Below are 19,096 nucleotides of genomic sequence, written 5' to 3' on the forward strand. Positions count from 1 at the left end.
TGCCATGTTAGGTCTTGCTCACTAGTCATTATCTAAGAACTATCCAACACATGAATACTGTTTATATTCAAGACCTTTGGGTGAAAAGGATTAAAAAATAAAGCCCTTTTTTTTTTATATTTTTAGTGTAAATAATAATAATAATAATAATAATAATATCTTGAGAAAAATCTTAACATAAAAGTGATGCTATTTTAAAGATGTCAATGGGTAGGCTACTGATACTCGTTATTTTTGAGGTATCAATCCAAAACCGTCTAATTATCAAGATATCCAAATTCGAGTAAAATTCGTATAAAATTACAAAACACTATCCAAAACTAAATTTTAATAACAAAGAATTATTTGTTAAGTATTCAAATTTATTAAGTACTTGCTTAAGTTGGCAAAATTAGCAAAGATTTAGAGTGTTTCTCATCCTCAAATGAATTCAATCCCTGCTAGTAAGGCAAGGTAAGATCCAGATTCTCACAAAATCTAAAATTTTTGTAATATTATATATAATCGGGTTTGAGTTTAAGATACCTTAAAAGTGATACTCGAAACTTACTTGAATCAATGTCGGGTTTTAAAATCTTATATTAATCCGTTCCATAACTGAATATAAAGTACATTAATTTATGTTATTAGATTAGATATCCATAGATATCCATATAATAATAAACCATTTACATCCCTATGCAATTTATAACATCAATAGGATCATCTTTTAACTCAAATGTATCAATGAAAAAGAAAAACAATTAATAAAGCATATTTCTTAATCATTTTTATTGAATTCAGTGTGGAACTTATAATAAAAACTATCCATTTAGGTAAAGGACATTTCGTAATTGATTTAATCTGCGAAAAAACAAAAGAGAAATATTAAAAATGAGATGTGACTAGTGCTCAACGCCACACGTGAAAGTGTGCGCTCCTTTTGTTTGGTTTTTTGTCAACGCAAATGTAACATCTGATATCCCCATCAGCTTTAGCAAAAGCATGTTCCAATGACCACATAAAAGGGTAACAAAACGATACTTTTCCCCCCCCCCCCCCCCCACACACACACACACACACACACATATATATATATATATATATATGTACACATAGAGCGGCGATAGCCTTTCCTTTACTCATTATAATACATTGGATTCCATGCACATGCTGAAAGACTAATATAAATATATAAATATAAATATACTCTGCATATGTGCCAAACTCTGTTGAATCCAACTTTAGGCTTTCCATGTAACTCTAAACCACATGATTACAAGCGTTGATATTTGACCTATGAATTGTATCAACAAAAATCTTCTTGTGCTCACGTATGTAGCAGGGTTTTTCCTTTGGGGTTTTGCTTTCTTTACTGTAGTGGAAGATGGTGAAGCAGATTTATCCACATTGAGGGAAGAAAAGGAGAGAGAGTCAATTATAGCATTGATGTTGTTAATGAAAGAAAGGAATATTGGGTTTTAAGCTTTCCTCGTCTTGACTGCCAAATGAGATAAAGAGTATTGGTTGGTTGCATCATGATGTCAGAGGAGTGAAGGAAGGAAGGAAGGAAGGAATGGTTAGAGTGCAAGCAAAGATAGGGTGTTTTACCATTCAATTTTGATTTTGCATTTGTAATCAATCTTCCTTGTGTTTTACATTCAGATTTTGCAAAACAGCCCAGTCTTTCCTAAACTCAATACATGGCTTTGCTTTCTTCCAACTAATTAACCCATATTTTGACCATACCCAGACTCATCTTCTACATATATATATATATATACCAAATGACCGACACTTTGATGCAATAAAATGCTCTGGGGCAAGTCGGAGATACGAGAGAGCCTGCCACAGGTAAACTTTGTTTGAGAGGTCGGGGCTCGGACAGCTGACTCATGAAGCAGGAACACCATCCTTTTACCCATGTCTTCCAATTCTAGCTATTTTTTGTGATTGATTGATTGATTGATTGATTAGAGCCCACTTTAGACCAAGTACAGAAGCAATGAATCAATCTTTTATTTGCAGCTTACTGGTTTTAGATGGACGATACCCAAAAATAAAATATATATTACATATACCTTAATGTTGAACTTTACCTTTACTGGGAAACCATAGTTGCTACACAAAATGAAGGTAATTATAACCCACTTGAGATGTCACCATCAAGTTACAACAAAACATAACAAAACCCCCTTCTTTAGCTCCATACAGAGCATCAAATCTAAGGACTCAAGCCTGTTTCACCACAATCATTGGCCACCGACACAATATACATCCTCACTTGCTCAACCAATAGATGAAGATAAGAAATGTGCATACAGATGCAACAAGGGAAAGAATGATGGTATCCATAGACTTTTTCCTCTTTATTGCTGACAGAATATGATTTATCTGTGCATTATTACAACATGATAGCGCATTGGTCAAAATTTCTGGAAACGGTTTAAAACCAGCAGATAGAGATGTCAATACAAGCTGTGGGGTAAATTTCTCTATGATGACCAAAAAAGTTCTCCATTCAGTTTTATGCTGTCCTCAAAATGATATATCTTAGTTCACAATAGATTCGGTCTGGCTATTTATGCCAGGGCAAACTAAATATCTCAAAGGTGCAAAACTAGTACTATATGATAGCATTTATGAGTTATGACAATTTCTTACACAGGTTCCATTCTTTCATTAACTAGTCTATTTTCTCAGCCACCTCACTCTTCTTCAAAGTTCATATGCTGTGCAAATCATAGAGGAATAGTATGTGGGACAACTAAATCATAGGATTATGCAATAAATGTCTGCAAGTTGAAACATAACTAACAAGATTAACAAGTATTCATACCGTTGGAAGGCGGCTGCCGACATTGCTTAGCTTTGAATTAACCCCCCCAAAAGTTGAACGTTGAAGGACAAGTGCACCAAGAGTTGCTTGCGCCTGTGAAATCACACTATCCATCTGCAAAACCAGAATACAGCTTCATAAGAACAAAGAGCAATAGCTGAAAATTAAAGTTTAAGCGAGATCCAAAATCATCTGATTATACAGAGAAACTATCCTAAAAATAGCTGCTTAAGAACATATTTCACACGAGAGAAAATCAGTTTAACAAAAAGTGCATTCTAGCATATGAGGTTCTGCAAATTATTTGGTATCCCAACAATAATTAAGGTTTTCCTTTTACGACAGAGGACAATTACCAACAACAATGAAGTTTGATCAAGCTGCTTTTGGTAGAAGCATACATTCCAATACTGTTGGACCCAGAAATAATAAAAACACTCCAAGACTGCCACCATCCTCAAATGTTTCTTTACAACAAGTCAAGGACATCACTAGTAAATTATATATCAATCTTGAAATCAACCAAGATGGTAGGAACAATTCATACATCTCGCAGAAACAAATCAAAAAATAACTTTGAAACACACAAAAGAGAAACAGTTGGCCTAGAAACACATAGCAAAAGAGTTTTTATCATTATTGTGCAAACAAGTGAAGGCCACTTGAATGTGCCTAATTGCTTCTCAAAACCAAATATTAGTCTGACAATAAAAAAATTAGGACCTCGTTAAATTTAAAGCCTAATTAGTCTTAATTAGGCAATACCAAGTTATGATTTTACCTTCTCTATGTTAGTAAGTGAACAAGTTTATTCCAGCACCTGTACTTTCATTAGTTTTCAAGAGTCAAGGTAGATCAGCAACTTTTAATATTCTTGGCCAAGAATAGTCAAGTATTCAGTAAGTCGTTAATTAATATATGTCATTCAGCTTTTAACATGAAATCCACTAAGTAATTAAATGTGATTACACATCCAAAATTGGAAACAATAAATACTAGCAAATATCAAATTCTCAAAGATTTGAGAAACTTTTGTCAGAGTGTCTACGATCAACTTAACCATGATATTTAAGGAAATCCAATCCAGTAGACATTCCATCTTCTTCATTCCTATTCTATAAGTTGCCAGCACTGTTTCAGACCTGCAACCAGCTCTAGACTGTTCTTTTTAGACCTTAACTACCAAAATGAAGTGAAAGGAATGAATGGCTATAACAAATGAGAAGATGATGGGAAATCCATACCACATTAAACACCCACTATAAAATCCATAATGTGATTGAGAGTTCTTTTAATTTATTTGCTCCATTCTTCACTCAATCTCATTATTAATTAACTAATCATTAACTCTAAGTTCCCAACAACTGAAATTAAGGCATTTACATAAAAGGGATTGAGTAATACCATCATACTTACATTACTATACATTGTCAACCACTATTAACCTTACATACCTGTCCTGTACCCCGGCTAATGGCTGCATGCTCCTTAAGTAGAGCCTGTTCTGTGGAACCAACACCTTCTTCCAAGTCTAATCTAGTCCGATCGAACTCCCTAAAATCCTCGAGGAGTGAAGCATGTTCTTGCTTAGCTCTAAGACTAGAGCGGAGACGATAGAACTCCTGCACTTCAATCAGGTCGAAGATCAAGTTAGTTCCTGATTGGTCCACTCTCAGTAAATCATGTTAAAAATTTTATAGCAAATATATTCCATGGAGGGGCGAAAAGGAGGTGTATAAGGAAAGCTGCAAGCCTGCAACTGCCTACAGAATCATGAAGATTTCAATAAAACTAAAACTAATATGCTGGGTAAAAAAAAGGGGTAGTAGAAACAACGTATACTTTGGATATCTCCATGATAACGAGATATAGGCATATGAATTCATTATAAAGGCTCTTAATCATTTGTTGCTTTATTGTTACTTTTCAAACAAAAAGGGAGCCACGAAGCCACTGTTGTTTTTGCTTTAAATCAAAGAGAGGAGAAACAAGGGTGAAAAACTAGTATTACAGGTATAACAAAGACCAAAAACAGAAAAAAGGATAAGAAAGGAAGAAGATTGTTGGTGGAGAAAGATAAACAAACAATAATTTAGAAACCACAGTACCTGAGTGAGATCTTGAAGAATTTCCTGATGCCGAGTCAAGGTATGAGAAACCATTTCAGATCCACCAGATGATACCCAGTCTTGCATTTGCATATTTACTTGTTGGAGCTGTTTTAGTAGTCGGTCTATACCAGATTCAAGATCATTCTCTTCTGAGTCAACCTTTGTTGAAACCTTAGTGGAGACCAACTTACGATATGAATTCATCTGCTCATCCAACTGAGCTTCAAGTTTCCTTGCCTGAAATAATAGTGAAACAAAGAGATTCATTACAAGAATAGATATTTGTAGCCAGAACAACTAACAGAATCATCTGTTGACCATTTCAGGATAAATTTAATGTTTTTTTGGGTAAAGAAAAAAGTTCTTACTGCCAAAAAAGGTAGTCTCAATGGCATAATCCTGATGTCTTACATTTATGGCATACCAAATTACTTGCAACTAGAATTTGAAAGTTTAAATGAAAAGTGGGATTTAATGAGAAAGAGTTTGAAAAGGTTGACAGAAACACTACAAAAAGAGCTTCCAACTCTATTTTTCTTAAGCACCTTTTTTCCCAAAGTTTGATATTGATGACCAAGGTATAAAGATTATATTCTTCCAATGTTAAGCGTAAAATGATTATTAAAGCAATGCATATTAAACACCATTCAGCGTAATGTTGAACTAGTTATTTAAGCTTTTCAGCAGTATAACAGCAATGTATTCATACTAGACATGGCAACTAAATCTTATAAATTACACAGCCTCGCAGAAAATTAGATAATGCAGGAATGAAATACTAAAGTCCATTTTCTCCTATATGAAAGTAAAACGAAAGCCTATTCACAAGAAGCCCTTATGCCTCAACCAATTAGGCAGATAAGCCATTCTATGTGGAACAACCACTCAAGCAGGTTCATTCTAAATTGCTTCAGAAGTTTGACGGAGAACTACAGCTATTTGTATGTTTCCTTTAAGTTTTAGGATGGGGTCAAATTCTTAAAGAAATATATGAAGTTTGCATTTTGCAAACTAGGAATCTACTAATACTTGACCTAGCCTTTGCCTCCATCTGCAAAATTCGAAATGGAAATCCAAAGTGAAGTATAGTATTTAGCCAAAGATATTCCATTTATCTAGTTCCAGGTAGATAACTACTAACTCTTATCTGCCGTCACTGTCATCTACCGGGTCACTAGGATATCCCAATTGTGGTTGTTCACAGGTACATTCGCACACGGTTAAATTGGCTTTCGTTTCAACCACTCAACAGAAAACCAGAAAAATAAAAAGAGTAATTTTACAAAGTTGTACAGCATTTATCTTGAACAATGGCTACAAGAAATTTCTGGCGTTTCCTCCTCACAGATAAACCACCATTCATGGAGAAAACATAAGTTCCAAAAAAGACCATTGTCTCCTTGTAAGGTACAAAAGAGATGAAACCAAGTTGCACTTGCACCACAGACTGGACCATTTAGTAAAAGAGATAAGCAAATAAAAGACAAACAAACCACCATAATAACCACAAGCTCAACATCTCAAAATAAATAAATAAATAAACAATAACAACATCAAGGTTAAGGAAAACTCTAAATCTTTGTAAACGATCTAATTAGAAACTGCGCTAACAGATCCAACTGATTGGAATGAACTGAAAATTTTCCATTTTTTGCTAAGAGCAATAAATCCATAATCTCTATTAGTTTTTCGATATAATTACCAAAAAAAATTTAAAAAAAAATCAGCGTCGGTAGCTAGAGAATCCAGATTTCGATTTCAATTCAACAGATTCGAATCAGAAAACTCAAGTATTCGAAAAAAAAAATTAAAGAAAAGTTAAACGCTTAGGTCACCGACAATTATCATTTCGTTTCTTACATATTTCTAACAAACCACAAACAGAATCCGAAAGAAGAACCAAAACTTCCTGAATGATTCCAATAGAACTCAATCCAATCTCATAGAATTATACAATCTTAGTTCTTTTCCTCCGAAATTTTCTCAGTTTTTCTCGTTAACCAAACAGAATTAAACAAAAACTACGGTTAAAAAAAAAAGGAAAAACGAAAATCGGCAAACCTGTTTTCGTAACGCATCCCATGAGCTAGGCACGTCCATCGGTAATCTCAGATCGATCGTCCAACAGATTCTTCTTCTTCTTCTTCTTCTCTTGTTCTTCGTTCGATTGTTTGATTTTTTGGGTGTTTTTTTATATTTTGTGTATTTACTTAATAGTAAAATATTGCAACTATTTTTGTTGGATAGTACCAATAAAAGAAAGAACGATTAAAACGTTTCGTTTTAAAGGGGGGTGGGATTTTAATCGACGGTAGTTTGGAGACGGGGACAGGTAGTCCGCTCCCAACGGCAATTTGGAGCCGGTTGCGTAACCACCAATGAACCTTAACAGCCGGCAGTAATCATTTGCCGTTTTCTCTTTCAACTTTTCCTAGAATCCTTTTTATAGTTATACCTTTCTAACATCACTACCATTCACTTAATTTCCCTTTTGTCATAATTTACAAATTTTATTATATTTTAAATTAACTTTTGAATATAAGATTGACAAATTTTTTTGGATTTTAGATGTATGGAATGATAATAAATATTATTCAATAATTTCTTAATCATCATAATTAATTTTTTTTATTATATTTGAAATTAATTTTTAATTTGCTTAACTTAATATAGCCCTGCAATATAAAGATATAATGAACAAAGAATTTTAAATCAAGTAAATTACTTTCATTATAATCATAAACAAAGATACATTATCAACAAAAAAATTTCAAAATGAGACCTATCTATAATAATTATATTACTTGTCTTTTTTTTATTACCTTCCTTGCATATGTATATTAATAAATATTTATTTTTTATTCAATACTAATTTAAAAATATTTAAATCATTTAAATAATAAACACAATTTAAATATATAAATTAAGTCCAATCTAAGTTTTAAAGTAACATCGGAATGTGATCAAATCCATTGAAAACCCTATTCAAAATAGCAATTTAGAAATATAATGAATTAAGATATTTTTTTTTATTAATTAAACATTTTATTTATTCATGTCCTTTTATGTTAGAGTACTATTAATTGTCACGTAAATTACCCCTAAATACTTAATTTAATATATGTTTGAATACTAATTACATATAAATATAAATAATTAATATAGTTACAATTTAGGAAATCATCAACAAGCTAACTAGGAATATAGCTCCTCACACTGGGTAGGATTATCACGTATTACTCAACCAAGCCAAGCTTAAGATTAAGAAAATATTCATAAATGAGTTATACCCAAATTTGTTTTTTTTTTTTTTACAAAAAAAGTTATACCCAAATTTATAGGTTGCTAATATTGAGAATCTAAACCTATATCTTGATCGAACTTTTTAATTTGTTAGGCTTGAAGTGCTAAATTTGTACAAACTTACGAGTTGTTAAACTTAATTAAAACTATTAGCCTTTAAAAGATTCACAACCATGGTTAAAAGTTTACAAGTCCATTAAGTTAAAAAGGCTTGAGATTTTAAGGAATTTAACCTTAACCAATATTGAAAGTAAAAACAATGAATATTCTTTTATTTATTAAAACAAATATTTTAAGCTAAAAGATCAATCAAACTGTTTTATCAAATATCCATGTAACTTAAAAAATATATCTATCAAGTACAGGAAAACATTTAATTAAAATCTAAGACTAATGTGATACTTGTGATACTCTATCTTCCTCAATCATTCAATGTACTCTACTCAATTATTCAATGTTTCCGTTGCATGGACACTTTTTCATTCATAGAGGAGAGAATCTACCTCGATTCTGATATTTTTCATACGAATCTTAAAAAGTTGAGTAAGTTCTGATATCACTTGTACCTTCTTGTATAGGTAAAGAAGGTAAAGAATACAAATTCCAATTAAAAATTCGACACCAAGGTAAAATATGAAACATGAATTATATTAAGCCTATGCTTTGTCCACTGCTATTCCAATTTTACCTGTATGATTTACTAAGTCTCATCAAGCAGTATGATTTCTCCTTACTATTGTTTTTGAATGTATATCTATTTCAGGTCAGTCATCTAGCAAATAGCATAACTCTTGATACCAACTTTGCCAAGAACCCCTTCCAAGAAGGGAAAACAAATAATAATAAAAAAAAAAAAGTAAACAACTTGGTTCTAAGCTGATAGAATAATCAATACTGTGAGATTCTCTGAGAAGTTCTCTATACAAAATTTTCAACTTAATGTAAAGGAAAAATCAACATCTATAGACGCAGAACAAAGGCTTGCATTTTCTTTAAAAAAATTTTACAAAATGGAAAATCACAATAAGATCAACTTAAATATATAGTAAAATGCTTTACCATGTAAAAGAAACAGCAACTAGATGCTCATCTTAAAAATTGATCACACTCTGCCTATCAGCAGGTGCTACACACTGCCACAAGGACCGGTAAGCAGTGATATTAGCTGCGTCTACTCCCAAGGCAGCAAGGTTGCGGCCATACTCCTGGCAAAGATGTAAAATGGACTGAATAAGACACTCTGAGATAGAGAGAGAGACACACTAAACATCAATAGAAGGATGTGATACAGATGGCAATTTTTTCAGTACCCTACAGGGACCCACAATGTTTTCCGAAAGGTTCATGGTTGGAGGCAGGGCTGAGGATCAAATTTGATCCTCAATCAGAGCTTGGCTATAAGGATGGGGAGCCTAATCCCCCTTCCAAGTCCCAGCAATACCCGATATCCATATACAGATAGACATGCACATAAGTGAATGTGTATATGTATTTCATTAATTTTCAATATATATTGCAATACTGCTAATAAGTTGGTATTTCTTTACTAAACCATGACTTTCCCATTTATTTTTTTATATTTTCTCACTATGACTGTCTGACACCTTTCAGCTATTCCTCCCCTAGGATAATTTTATGTTCTCTGATATCTATATCTCTGAATGCTATCCGTAATCTTTCCCAACTCACATTTTCTTAAATCCTAATTTTCCCCTCGTCTCCATGTTTCGATCTCTTTCCATTCAGCCAACCTCTCCAGAAAGCTCAAGTTTCCACCCAGTAAGAAAACATTAATTCTTTGCTTTCATACTGCAGCAGGTACATCAGCTTCTAAATGTTGCAATCAGCTAGGATGTAGTAACCCCTTCTTTTTGGTGAAATTAAAACTGGTAATAGACTCAATTCTGTCATAGCAGCTTTTGTAGATTTCTTTTGTTCTTTTGATCAAATTTGTGCAAGACCTTGTTTAGATTCAAATAGGATTTATATATTGTTGATCAAGTTTGAATCCATTGCCAGATTATGAGGGCAAGTTTCATTAATCAGTTGACTATGAAAAAAAAAAAAAGGAAATTTACAACAATTATTCCATTAGGTAACTTTAAACAAAATTTACTTTCACCATGCATGTATTGAAGATTATGTATATTTATTCCTTTTATTTGTTTCTATAACTATGTCAAGTTATTGTTTATTTTATTTGGTTTATTTGATAGGAAAAGTTAAGCTCTAAGTGCATTTGATGATTTTCACAGAAATGTCAAAAAAAAAAAAATGGTGAAAATCTATAACAAGACCCTGTTGATGGGGATAAGATGTTCCCACACCAGGACCTCGGTGTGGATGGAGAGTGTTTGAAAGTCAAGGTTGGGCATAGGCAGTATGCAGCCACCTCATTGCCATTTCTAAGTATGGGATGCTCACCTGAATATCCAGAAATAACTGCATGCAAATTTTGTCAGTGTCAGAAACATTATGATCTGAGACATCTGAGCTTGCCCCAGCTCGTCTTTGTGCACCCTGCCTTATTCTTTGAAGTGAAGACTCTGTTTTCCTAGCCTGCACATGATAATCAAGAGGTTTTATTGAAAGCATCTTTAACTCCAAGAAAAACTAGGAAAAAAACTTTGTTTGTTATACTGACCACACTGACAAGGTCAGCAGCTAGCTCATAATAGCGACCAGTTATCTCTGTTGCAGCGCCTAACAGTAGATCATTCCTAGCATCATTTGTCAAATATGTTGTAGCTCGTTCACCATCCAGGAAAGTCTGAAAGCATGGAAATTGCTGTTAAAGATCACAAGTAAATTCCACAATTGCCTATGTGGGTGGTCCATAACAAACCCTACAGATAGAATACACATTCTCCACAGATGGAAAAAGAGGATAAAAATTATTTTAGATTGTTAATTATGCAAGGGCTGCAACTGGAATGAATTTTTAATTTTAAGAGTGAGAAAGAGAGAGCGAAAGACAATCCTAATGGGCATTTATTCTCTGGATTTGTAAATGAGTCCTTCAAGTATTTAAGCTTTCTAAGTTTTGAAGATGGGCGCTGAAAACCCTTAAAAGCCTAATTAGAGCCAATCTAGTCCAAGGACCCCAACCCATTATCACTGATCAATCCATTTTTGTAATCCTAATTTTCAAGTGTTAATGCGACGCCTCTCTCCCTCTTTCTCTCTCACTCGCAACCACCCAGAGTTGTCAAGGAGCATGCCTAGGTGCTAAGGCACAGCGCAAATCAAGCAAAGGGCCTTCCACCCCTTGAGGCAAGGCACCTTTAATCAAGCACACACCTTTAGTGCCTTAGCGAAGTTTTTTCAAGGCAAAAGGCACAGAACAAGAGTCCCTTGGTTTTCTTAGTTTTCAATTTCTTTTATCAGCTATTCTTTCAATATTCAAAAGAGCACAGTTTCTGCCCTATTTACAGGAATAAAAAATTAAATAGTATAATTGATGTGCAACTTTTTTGTTGAAATGGAAGTTAAGGATACTTATTACTTTGTTGATGACATTAATTATGATAATTCTCGATCTTTGAAGTACACTAGGCAGTGTAATGGAGTAAACTCTTTAATTGTTATCAGCAAAATCATATGTTTCAAGCTTATTAGACATAACACATAGACCTTTCTTTGTCCTGTATATATTAATTATCTTCTAGAAATTAGCACCTTACTTCACTTGTGCAAGCGCCTCTTGTGCACCTTGTGCCTCAGGTGAGGTAAGGGTCCTAACCCCTGGAGTACCCCTGGAGTGCACCTTGTGCCTTTGACAACACTACACCCACCAATCTACCATCTCTCTCTCTCTCTCTCTCTCCAAGTAACATAGCTCATTACCAGATTTGATGGTCAATCAAAACCAAGACATGTCTGAGCATACTGCAGAAAGCCCTAAAGATAGAAGTTTCCATAATAATCCAGTAAAAAAGTATTAAAATGGAAGTATAAATGAAAAAAAATGGCCTAAGTCACAATAGTATGACCTCCCACATTAATAGATTTCCATCAACCAGGGAAACAGTGAGAAGTAGATAAAACCTGATTTGCTTTTCATCCAAAATTAACATTCATACATCAAGCACAGACAAAGTGAGTACTAATTGGCCATAAAAATTAAAATTATGAAAGAAAAAGTTCGATCCTAAAGCATAGGACATGAAGTAACGATGCTTGAGTAGTAGTGACATAGCTATAAACGAAAAAAATTGCATACCTTCAATGGGCGCAATACCCCTGCCACGTAGGGTGAATGCCTGACAGGAAGAGGTTTATTTGTCATCCTGTAAGTTGCAGTTATCCCCTTCAACTGTCTCAAGTCCTTTGAAATTCAAGACAAACGAGAATGAACAAAAAGTTTAGAGAATGCAGGCAGCCAATTTACAGGAAAAATTATCAAACTTGCAGTGGTTTCATACTTAAAGAATGATGCAAATAAGATATACACTAACATGGGAATGCTTACCTCAACAGACTTATGAACCAAAGCCTCCATAATTGTGTTGATAACTAAGGGTAATAAATCATCCAATGATTTTCCAGAGTGCAAAATGCTCTGTTTTACTAGATCAAGAACTTCAGTGGAACATGAAGACAGAACTTGAAGTACATGATCGAGGTAAGCACCAGAAATCTCCTTGGCCAGACAATTTATGTCATGAATGATCTGCAAGCACAAGTGCATTATGCTGCTCAAAAAGTCTGCATCAATGATAATTATGGTCTACGATATTAGAAGACATAATAATGTAATGCTTGATGTCGGGAACTAAAAGCGGCTTGCAAGGAAAATGTAGAAAAAAAAAACGAAATAATAATACAATGCTTAAAATCCTATAAATTCAGCAGATCTAATTAGGGGGACTGACAATGATGAGATCAGAAGCAATTGTACAACTACAATATTTTATTATCATTTTAAAAATCAAATATAGAAATATATTTCAAATGTTTAAGAAAGTAAAATTACCATTTTCAATTTCTCCCTTAAATCTTTCCATGGAAAAGAATCAAGTAGATAAGTGGAGAACTAATTATTTATCTATTTAATCACCCATTTAGATATTCAAACAAAAGTAGTTATTAGTTCTTCCTCCAATTCTCTAAAGTTTAAGTTTCAAAAGTCAAACAGAAGTACACCATTTATTAACATTTGAAAATATAGTGAAATAAAGACATGTGCGTACATAAACAAAATCATCTGGAGCAGCTGAAAGAGCCCACTCACATCCAGGGTTGGCACCAGCACTACCCTTCTTCCGAGCAGCCAATCCAGATGCCAACCAATTTGAGTATCTGTCATGCATAAAATACTGTCAAATGATGTTATTCAGCAATTCTAGACTACCCAAAACTATCTGATTCAAGGGATGACCTTGACAGCAGCTGCAAGGACAAGCGAAGAAACTTGTCAGAGCAAGAAAGGACAAGAACTTCTTCACTCCAGCAGGATCTCAAGCTCTCCAAAAGCGTAACACTTTGTTTAAGTGTCAAGTTCTGAGAATTTTCATCAGACTGATAATTCTGGACAAGAACAAGACTGGATGCTGTAAGTGCTGAATCCAGAGCACCCGCTATTTCTTGAAACCTGAGTGGTTGAAGATAAGCGCAGTTCATATCTAAATAATAATGCAACAATTGTATTAGCAAATTAAACATCTAATAATTCCATTAAATACCTTAAAGAAAAATAAACACCAACTTTCCACTGCTTCATGAACTCAACATAAACAGGTTCTGCTCGAAAGTTGGCAACAACAGCTCTTGATGGGCAATAGCCTGACAACCAAAATTTCTTTTATATATAATAAGATGGACTATAGTTCTGACATTTTAATTCTTTATCAAAATAGCCTTCACAAAGTTTGTAATCTGAGATGCGAAGTGAAGGTCAGATCACTACCTTCAAGATAAGCCAAGAAATCTAGGCTTGATTTGTAGTTTTTAAGGAATTCTTTAGGTCTTCCTGGAGAAAAAGCACCTGGTTTTCCCTTTTGAATGGCCGCAAGAACCTCTTTCAGAATCGAATTTGCCAAGAAGTCAAATACATGTAAACCTGAATTTTCTGAACAAAACAACATCATAAAATTTTATCAGCCTTGATATGTAGCGGATCTGAAGTTTGACATGCAAAGGCTATAAGAAGACTGAAATCATTTTACACAAATTCCTCACTACCCTAATGTACCCATTTCTGGCACCGATTGGACATATTAGATTTTTACAACTATGATGTTTATATCCTAAGTTCATAAAAAATTGTCTAACTACAGCATACCCTTTGTCAGGACTCACACCAATTTGAAACACCAAATCCGATGTAACTTAGTACTAAGGACCCAATGAACAAGAACATGAAGTCACAGAATTGTTAGGACTTCAATGGGGCAAAAAGGCATAGATATGTACCTGCAGAAGAAATTTCCAGTAACAATTTACAGTCGTTCTCCACATATTTTTTGATTTGTTGATAATCATTCTCAAGTTCATCCCCAGATGCCCCACTAACCACTCCTCCAGATGACCCTTGTGGAATTACTTTTTGTATCAATGGAGCCATGATGGTTGTCCGAAAAATTTCTTCTGCATTGCTGGTGCTATCAACAGCTGCATAAGCACGTAAGCAATTATAAATTGCATTTGCATCCCTGTGTTCCAGCCCATCTACAAAACAGTGTCCCAAGCTTGCATCTAACAATAGGCTAGCACTTCGAATCCTCTTTTCCATGTTCTGAACAAAAGGAAGGTTCTGCACTTGCATGATATAGTAAACAGATAGTGCATGAGTTTCTACTTCCAAAGAAAAAGCTTTTAGCTTGGTGGTTGTTCACATCATTCCCAGGTACATATCTATAATGCTTATGAAACAAATATTACTGTCTATCCAACAAGCAAAATTACCCTGATTGTTCACTATTCTTCTAAATCACCATACTTTGATATAAATGCAATGTTTATAGCTGATACGAGGTACATATCTATAATGCTTATGAGACTTTGAAGGTTTATAGCTGAAGAGGTTCATACAGCTCTCATACAAATGCGTCCTAAATTGCCAAGTTCTGATGGTATGAATGCAATGTTTTACCAAAAATATTGGCAAGTTGGTGGTGGTGGTGTTACCAAAGTTGTTTTGGATTTTTTTAATAAAGGTAATTTTGATGATGCAATTAAACATACTAATATAGTGCAAAAAATTCTAAATATAAGAATCCGAAAAGGCTGGTGAGGAGGGTGTTGGGCTCTCCTGAAATATGGATTGATAGGGTGACGAAGTGTATTTCTTCCGTTAGATATTCTGTACTGGTCAATGCCAATCATGTGGTCTCATAACACCATTGAGAGGTGTACAACAGGGTGATCCTTTGTCACCTTATTTATTCGTACTTTGTGCACCTCTTTGTTGCAGCATGCAGGGTGACAAGGTATAAAAAAGGGGAGTCCCGGTCCATAGACGAAGTCCAAGCTTACGCATTTATTTTTAGAGCCACAGTAAAACTCATGCTTTGTTAAAATTTCTTCGAAGATACGATAAGGTTCCAAGCCAAAAATAAAAATGGAGAAGTCAGCTTTGTTTTTTAGTACCAAATACCTCGCAATTGTACAATGACAGCTTTATGAATACTCTTGATATGCATACAACATTTTCTAACAATTGGTATCGGGGGTTCAGTTTTAGATTGGATAAAAGATAGGATTTCAAGTCCTTTTAAGAGGGTGGAAAGGCAAATTGCTTCCCAAGTCTGGGAAGGAGGTTTTATTGCAGTCAGTAGCTCAAGCAATTCCTAAAGATTGTATGAGCTGCTTTCGATACATTATCAATGATATCAAAATAATGCTTGCTAAGTTCTAATGGGGTGATAGTTCCGAGAAAAGGACACTGTATTGGGTTAGTTGGGATAAGTTATGCCACTCTAAAGGGGAAGGAGGTTTGTGTTTAGAGATTGTGAAGCATTTACTCTAGCTTAACTAGTTAAACGGGGTTGGGATCTTATTTAGGTGAAGTGATTCAATTTGTGCATGAGTTTTAAAGGTGAAATACTCTCGAATTTTGCTCTTCTTTATGTCATTTTAGGAAGCAATGCTTCATATACCTGAAAAATTATTATGATAACAATGGATATGGTGATGGAAGGGAAGGGGTGGAGGGGGGGGAATGGAAACTAGATTGCTGTTTGGCGAGATAAGTGGTTGAATAAGCCTCCTGGAGATAGGAAAAACAATTAGACAATGATTTGTTGTATCATTTAAGAGTAGCTAGCCTGACTGATAAGGAAAATATTAAAATGGAACTCAATCAACTCTTCTCACCAGAAGCTATGAAAATGGTAGCAAGCATACCAATTAAAAATCATTGGCCAGCACGTAAGCTAGTTTGGTGAGGCAAAACAAAAGAATTGTTTATGGTGCGCTCTATTATGAAGTGAGGAACCTATTGCATGGTGAGAACATGTCCATAGGGCCTCTGATGAGGAGTGTTTATGGAATTGACAGATACCATATAAAGTTAAGCATTTTGGATGGAGGGCTTTAAAGCAAGTGGTCCCAGTTACACAAGTTCTTGCTCATAAAGGGATTGCTAGTGAACTCGGTTGTTGTGTTTGTGATGATGCAGATGAATCTGTTTTCATGTCCTTTTCTTATGCAGGTCAAGAAGGCAGGTTTCGTGTCTAGCTTTACCTTATATTGATGATGAGTTCATGCCGTTTTTGAGTTTGAATGATTTTTGGATGTGGTTCACTAAAAACGCAGCTACTGAGTATCTTGATTTATTTTGGATAGTGGCATGGATGCTCTAGTTTGACAGAAAAATGTGTTTGCACGAAGGAACTGTTGGACAGCTAATAAAGTGATACATATCTGCCAAAAAGATTTTGTAGGTGCATAGGCTTGTCTCGGCTGAGCTTCAAAATGTGCACTCTCATCAGATACATGTAGTGTTCTCCCCCCGAAAGTTATGTGAAAGTGCATGCCAATGCAACAATTTTTTCCATTGCAGAATGAGATAGGAATAGGATAGGAGAAGTTATTTATGATTCTCAGGGTTTTGTCCTAGCTTGTTTGTTGCAACAGAAAGCAGTGGAGCTCCTATTGTTGGCTTAGTCTTATGTGTTGCTGTTTGGATTGCACTAGCAACTGAGTTGGGATATGAGAATATAATTACGGAGGGGGAACTCGATACAGGTTATTAATGAGGCACAGAGTATAGATTCGTGCAGTGGGAATCATGGTGTGGTGTTGGAGAATATTCAGGATTTAGCTTCTCATTGTAGTCATTGTTTAATTCTTTTGTGAGACGTGATGCAAATCATTTAGCTCGTTTATTAGCCATATAGAATGTGCAGTACATGTGTCAATTGTTTGGAGAGCTAGCCTTCCAGGGGAGCTCTTATCAATGGTAAAGAGTATTTTCTTAATAAATTCCCAGAAAAAAATAAAGAAATTTTCTTCTTCTGTATATATTTTAGAAAACAAATCCAAACTGAAACTACATAATTTGATATGGAAGATAATTGTAAGGTAATCAGTAACCAAACTTATGAAGGAGGCATTTAACCAATAATATATCAGTGGCTATGGCATCAATTGCAGGTCAAAGGTCGGCATAAAATTTAGATGGAAGAAAGAGAGGTACCTGTGCATGAGCAATATAAAAGTTGAGGCGATTCATCTCACTGGCAATTCTCTCAAGCAGCATGCTTTGAGTCTCTCTGAGATTCGTCGTTCCATTCTCAACATGTTGTAAGCTCGAAGCATTTTTCTTTTGCACCGGATTGACATCCCCATTCGACCAATCTGAAGCCACACTAGGCAGCTCCTTTATAAGCTTTTCAACCTTATAAAAGGAGTTTTAATTTATACATCAATTCGAATGAACATGGAAATGGAAATGAATCAACAACTACACTACAAGGCAAAATTACCTTGGAAACAACATGAAAGGTGTCGAGCAACAACTCCAACACCTCCCTGGCGGAGGTTGCCTCCGCTCGCTGGCTCAGTCCATCCTTCAAAGCAAGGAGTGAGCCCTCAACAGCTCCCCTGAAGCCTTGGATCTTGTCGCGTAGCTCGAGAAGCGGAGCACGCATGCGAAGCACCGCGGAATCCACGTCGACCAGTTTGGTGGAGAGATTGACAAAGTCGGCATAATCACGGTTGATGAGGTCGATGAGTTCATGGTTGAGGGAAGAGAGATGGGCCCGGAGCTCAGATCGGAGGGTGTCGAAAGGGACAAAGGACCGGAGCTCGGTAATGTAGGATTCAGAGTCGAAGTTAGGGGAGAGGAAGAGAGAGGGCTTGAACCACAGCGGGTGGGAGTCGAGAGGGTCGGAGAAGAGATCCGTGGCCGATCTCGGGGCTGGAGATGAGATTTGATCCGGCATTTTTCCCTTTGATTGGGATCGAAGCCAGGTGAGGTTCGATTTGGGTTTTAATTCCTCCCAAAATTGGTTTAAAATTATTTTAGGTCATAAACAAGCATTAAATTGTGGTCTAGTACATGGGAGAATATACAGTAAATACAAAGAGGGGGATGGTTTCTGATGTTGTGGCCATAAATCGTTACATTGCCCAGGCACCAAACCGTTACATATTGCTACATAACTCACATGTTGCTCATTTTATCTTAATTTTTTTTCTAATTTATTTTATTTTTATGAGATGAGCCCTAAAGGCATTCCAAGTACTTTGTTTGCCTAAGTTGTTTGACTTATTAAGGTATTTTTTTATCTTTTTCTATAACAAATCGTTTTTATTGTTTCGTGTGGTTGGATTTCTATTTAATGAACATTTGCTATTTAGAGATATCATTACGTGTCATCTAATCGGGTGTCTTGTTTCTTGATCCGGTTACTTTAAT

General features: G+C 35.0%; 2 protein-coding genes across 3 annotated transcripts; both read right to left on the minus strand.

Moving 5' to 3' along the window:
* Positions 1-2,029: 2,029 nt before the first annotated feature.
* Positions 2,030-7,329, minus strand: GOS11 (golgi snare 11). The gene is made up of 5 exons (XM_021442788.2): positions 6,991-7,329; positions 4,927-5,166; positions 4,273-4,440; positions 2,819-2,932; positions 2,030-2,373 (listed from the first exon to the last, which is right to left on the minus strand). The coding sequence occupies exons 1-5, from the start codon at positions 7,027-7,029 to the stop codon at positions 2,260-2,262; spliced, it is 675 nt and encodes a 224-aa protein (XP_021298463.1). The 5' UTR covers positions 7,030-7,329; the 3' UTR covers positions 2,030-2,259.
* A 1,760-nt stretch (positions 7,330-9,089) lies between these two features.
* On the minus strand, positions 9,090-18,851 carry LOC110427207 (oligomeric golgi complex subunit-like protein). Of its 2 annotated transcripts, none has more exons than XM_021442675.2 (12): positions 18,162-18,851; positions 17,873-18,073; positions 14,647-14,986; positions 14,141-14,302; positions 13,917-14,016; positions 13,613-13,825; positions 13,466-13,533; positions 12,704-12,939; positions 12,455-12,559; positions 10,877-11,002; positions 10,657-10,791; positions 9,090-9,437 (listed from the first exon to the last, which is right to left on the minus strand). In XM_021442675.2, the coding sequence occupies exons 1-12, from the start codon at positions 18,618-18,620 to the stop codon at positions 9,324-9,326; spliced, it is 2,259 nt and encodes a 752-aa protein (XP_021298350.1). In that variant the 5' UTR covers positions 18,621-18,851; the 3' UTR covers positions 9,090-9,323. The 2 variants fall into 2 exon arrangements, with proteins under 2 accessions (XP_021298350.1, XP_021298349.1); XM_021442674.2 differs by having other exon boundaries at positions 12,704-12,904; positions 13,425-13,533; positions 18,162-18,848.
* Positions 18,852-19,096: the final 245 nt, after the last annotated feature.

This window comes from Theobroma umbraticum, unplaced genomic scaffold (assembly GCF_002168275.2).
Source record: "Theobroma umbraticum cultivar Fairchild unplaced genomic scaffold, ASM216827v3 scaffold_228.0, whole genome shotgun sequence".
NCBI classification, from domain to species: Eukaryota; Viridiplantae; Streptophyta; class Magnoliopsida; order Malvales; family Malvaceae; genus Theobroma; species Theobroma umbraticum.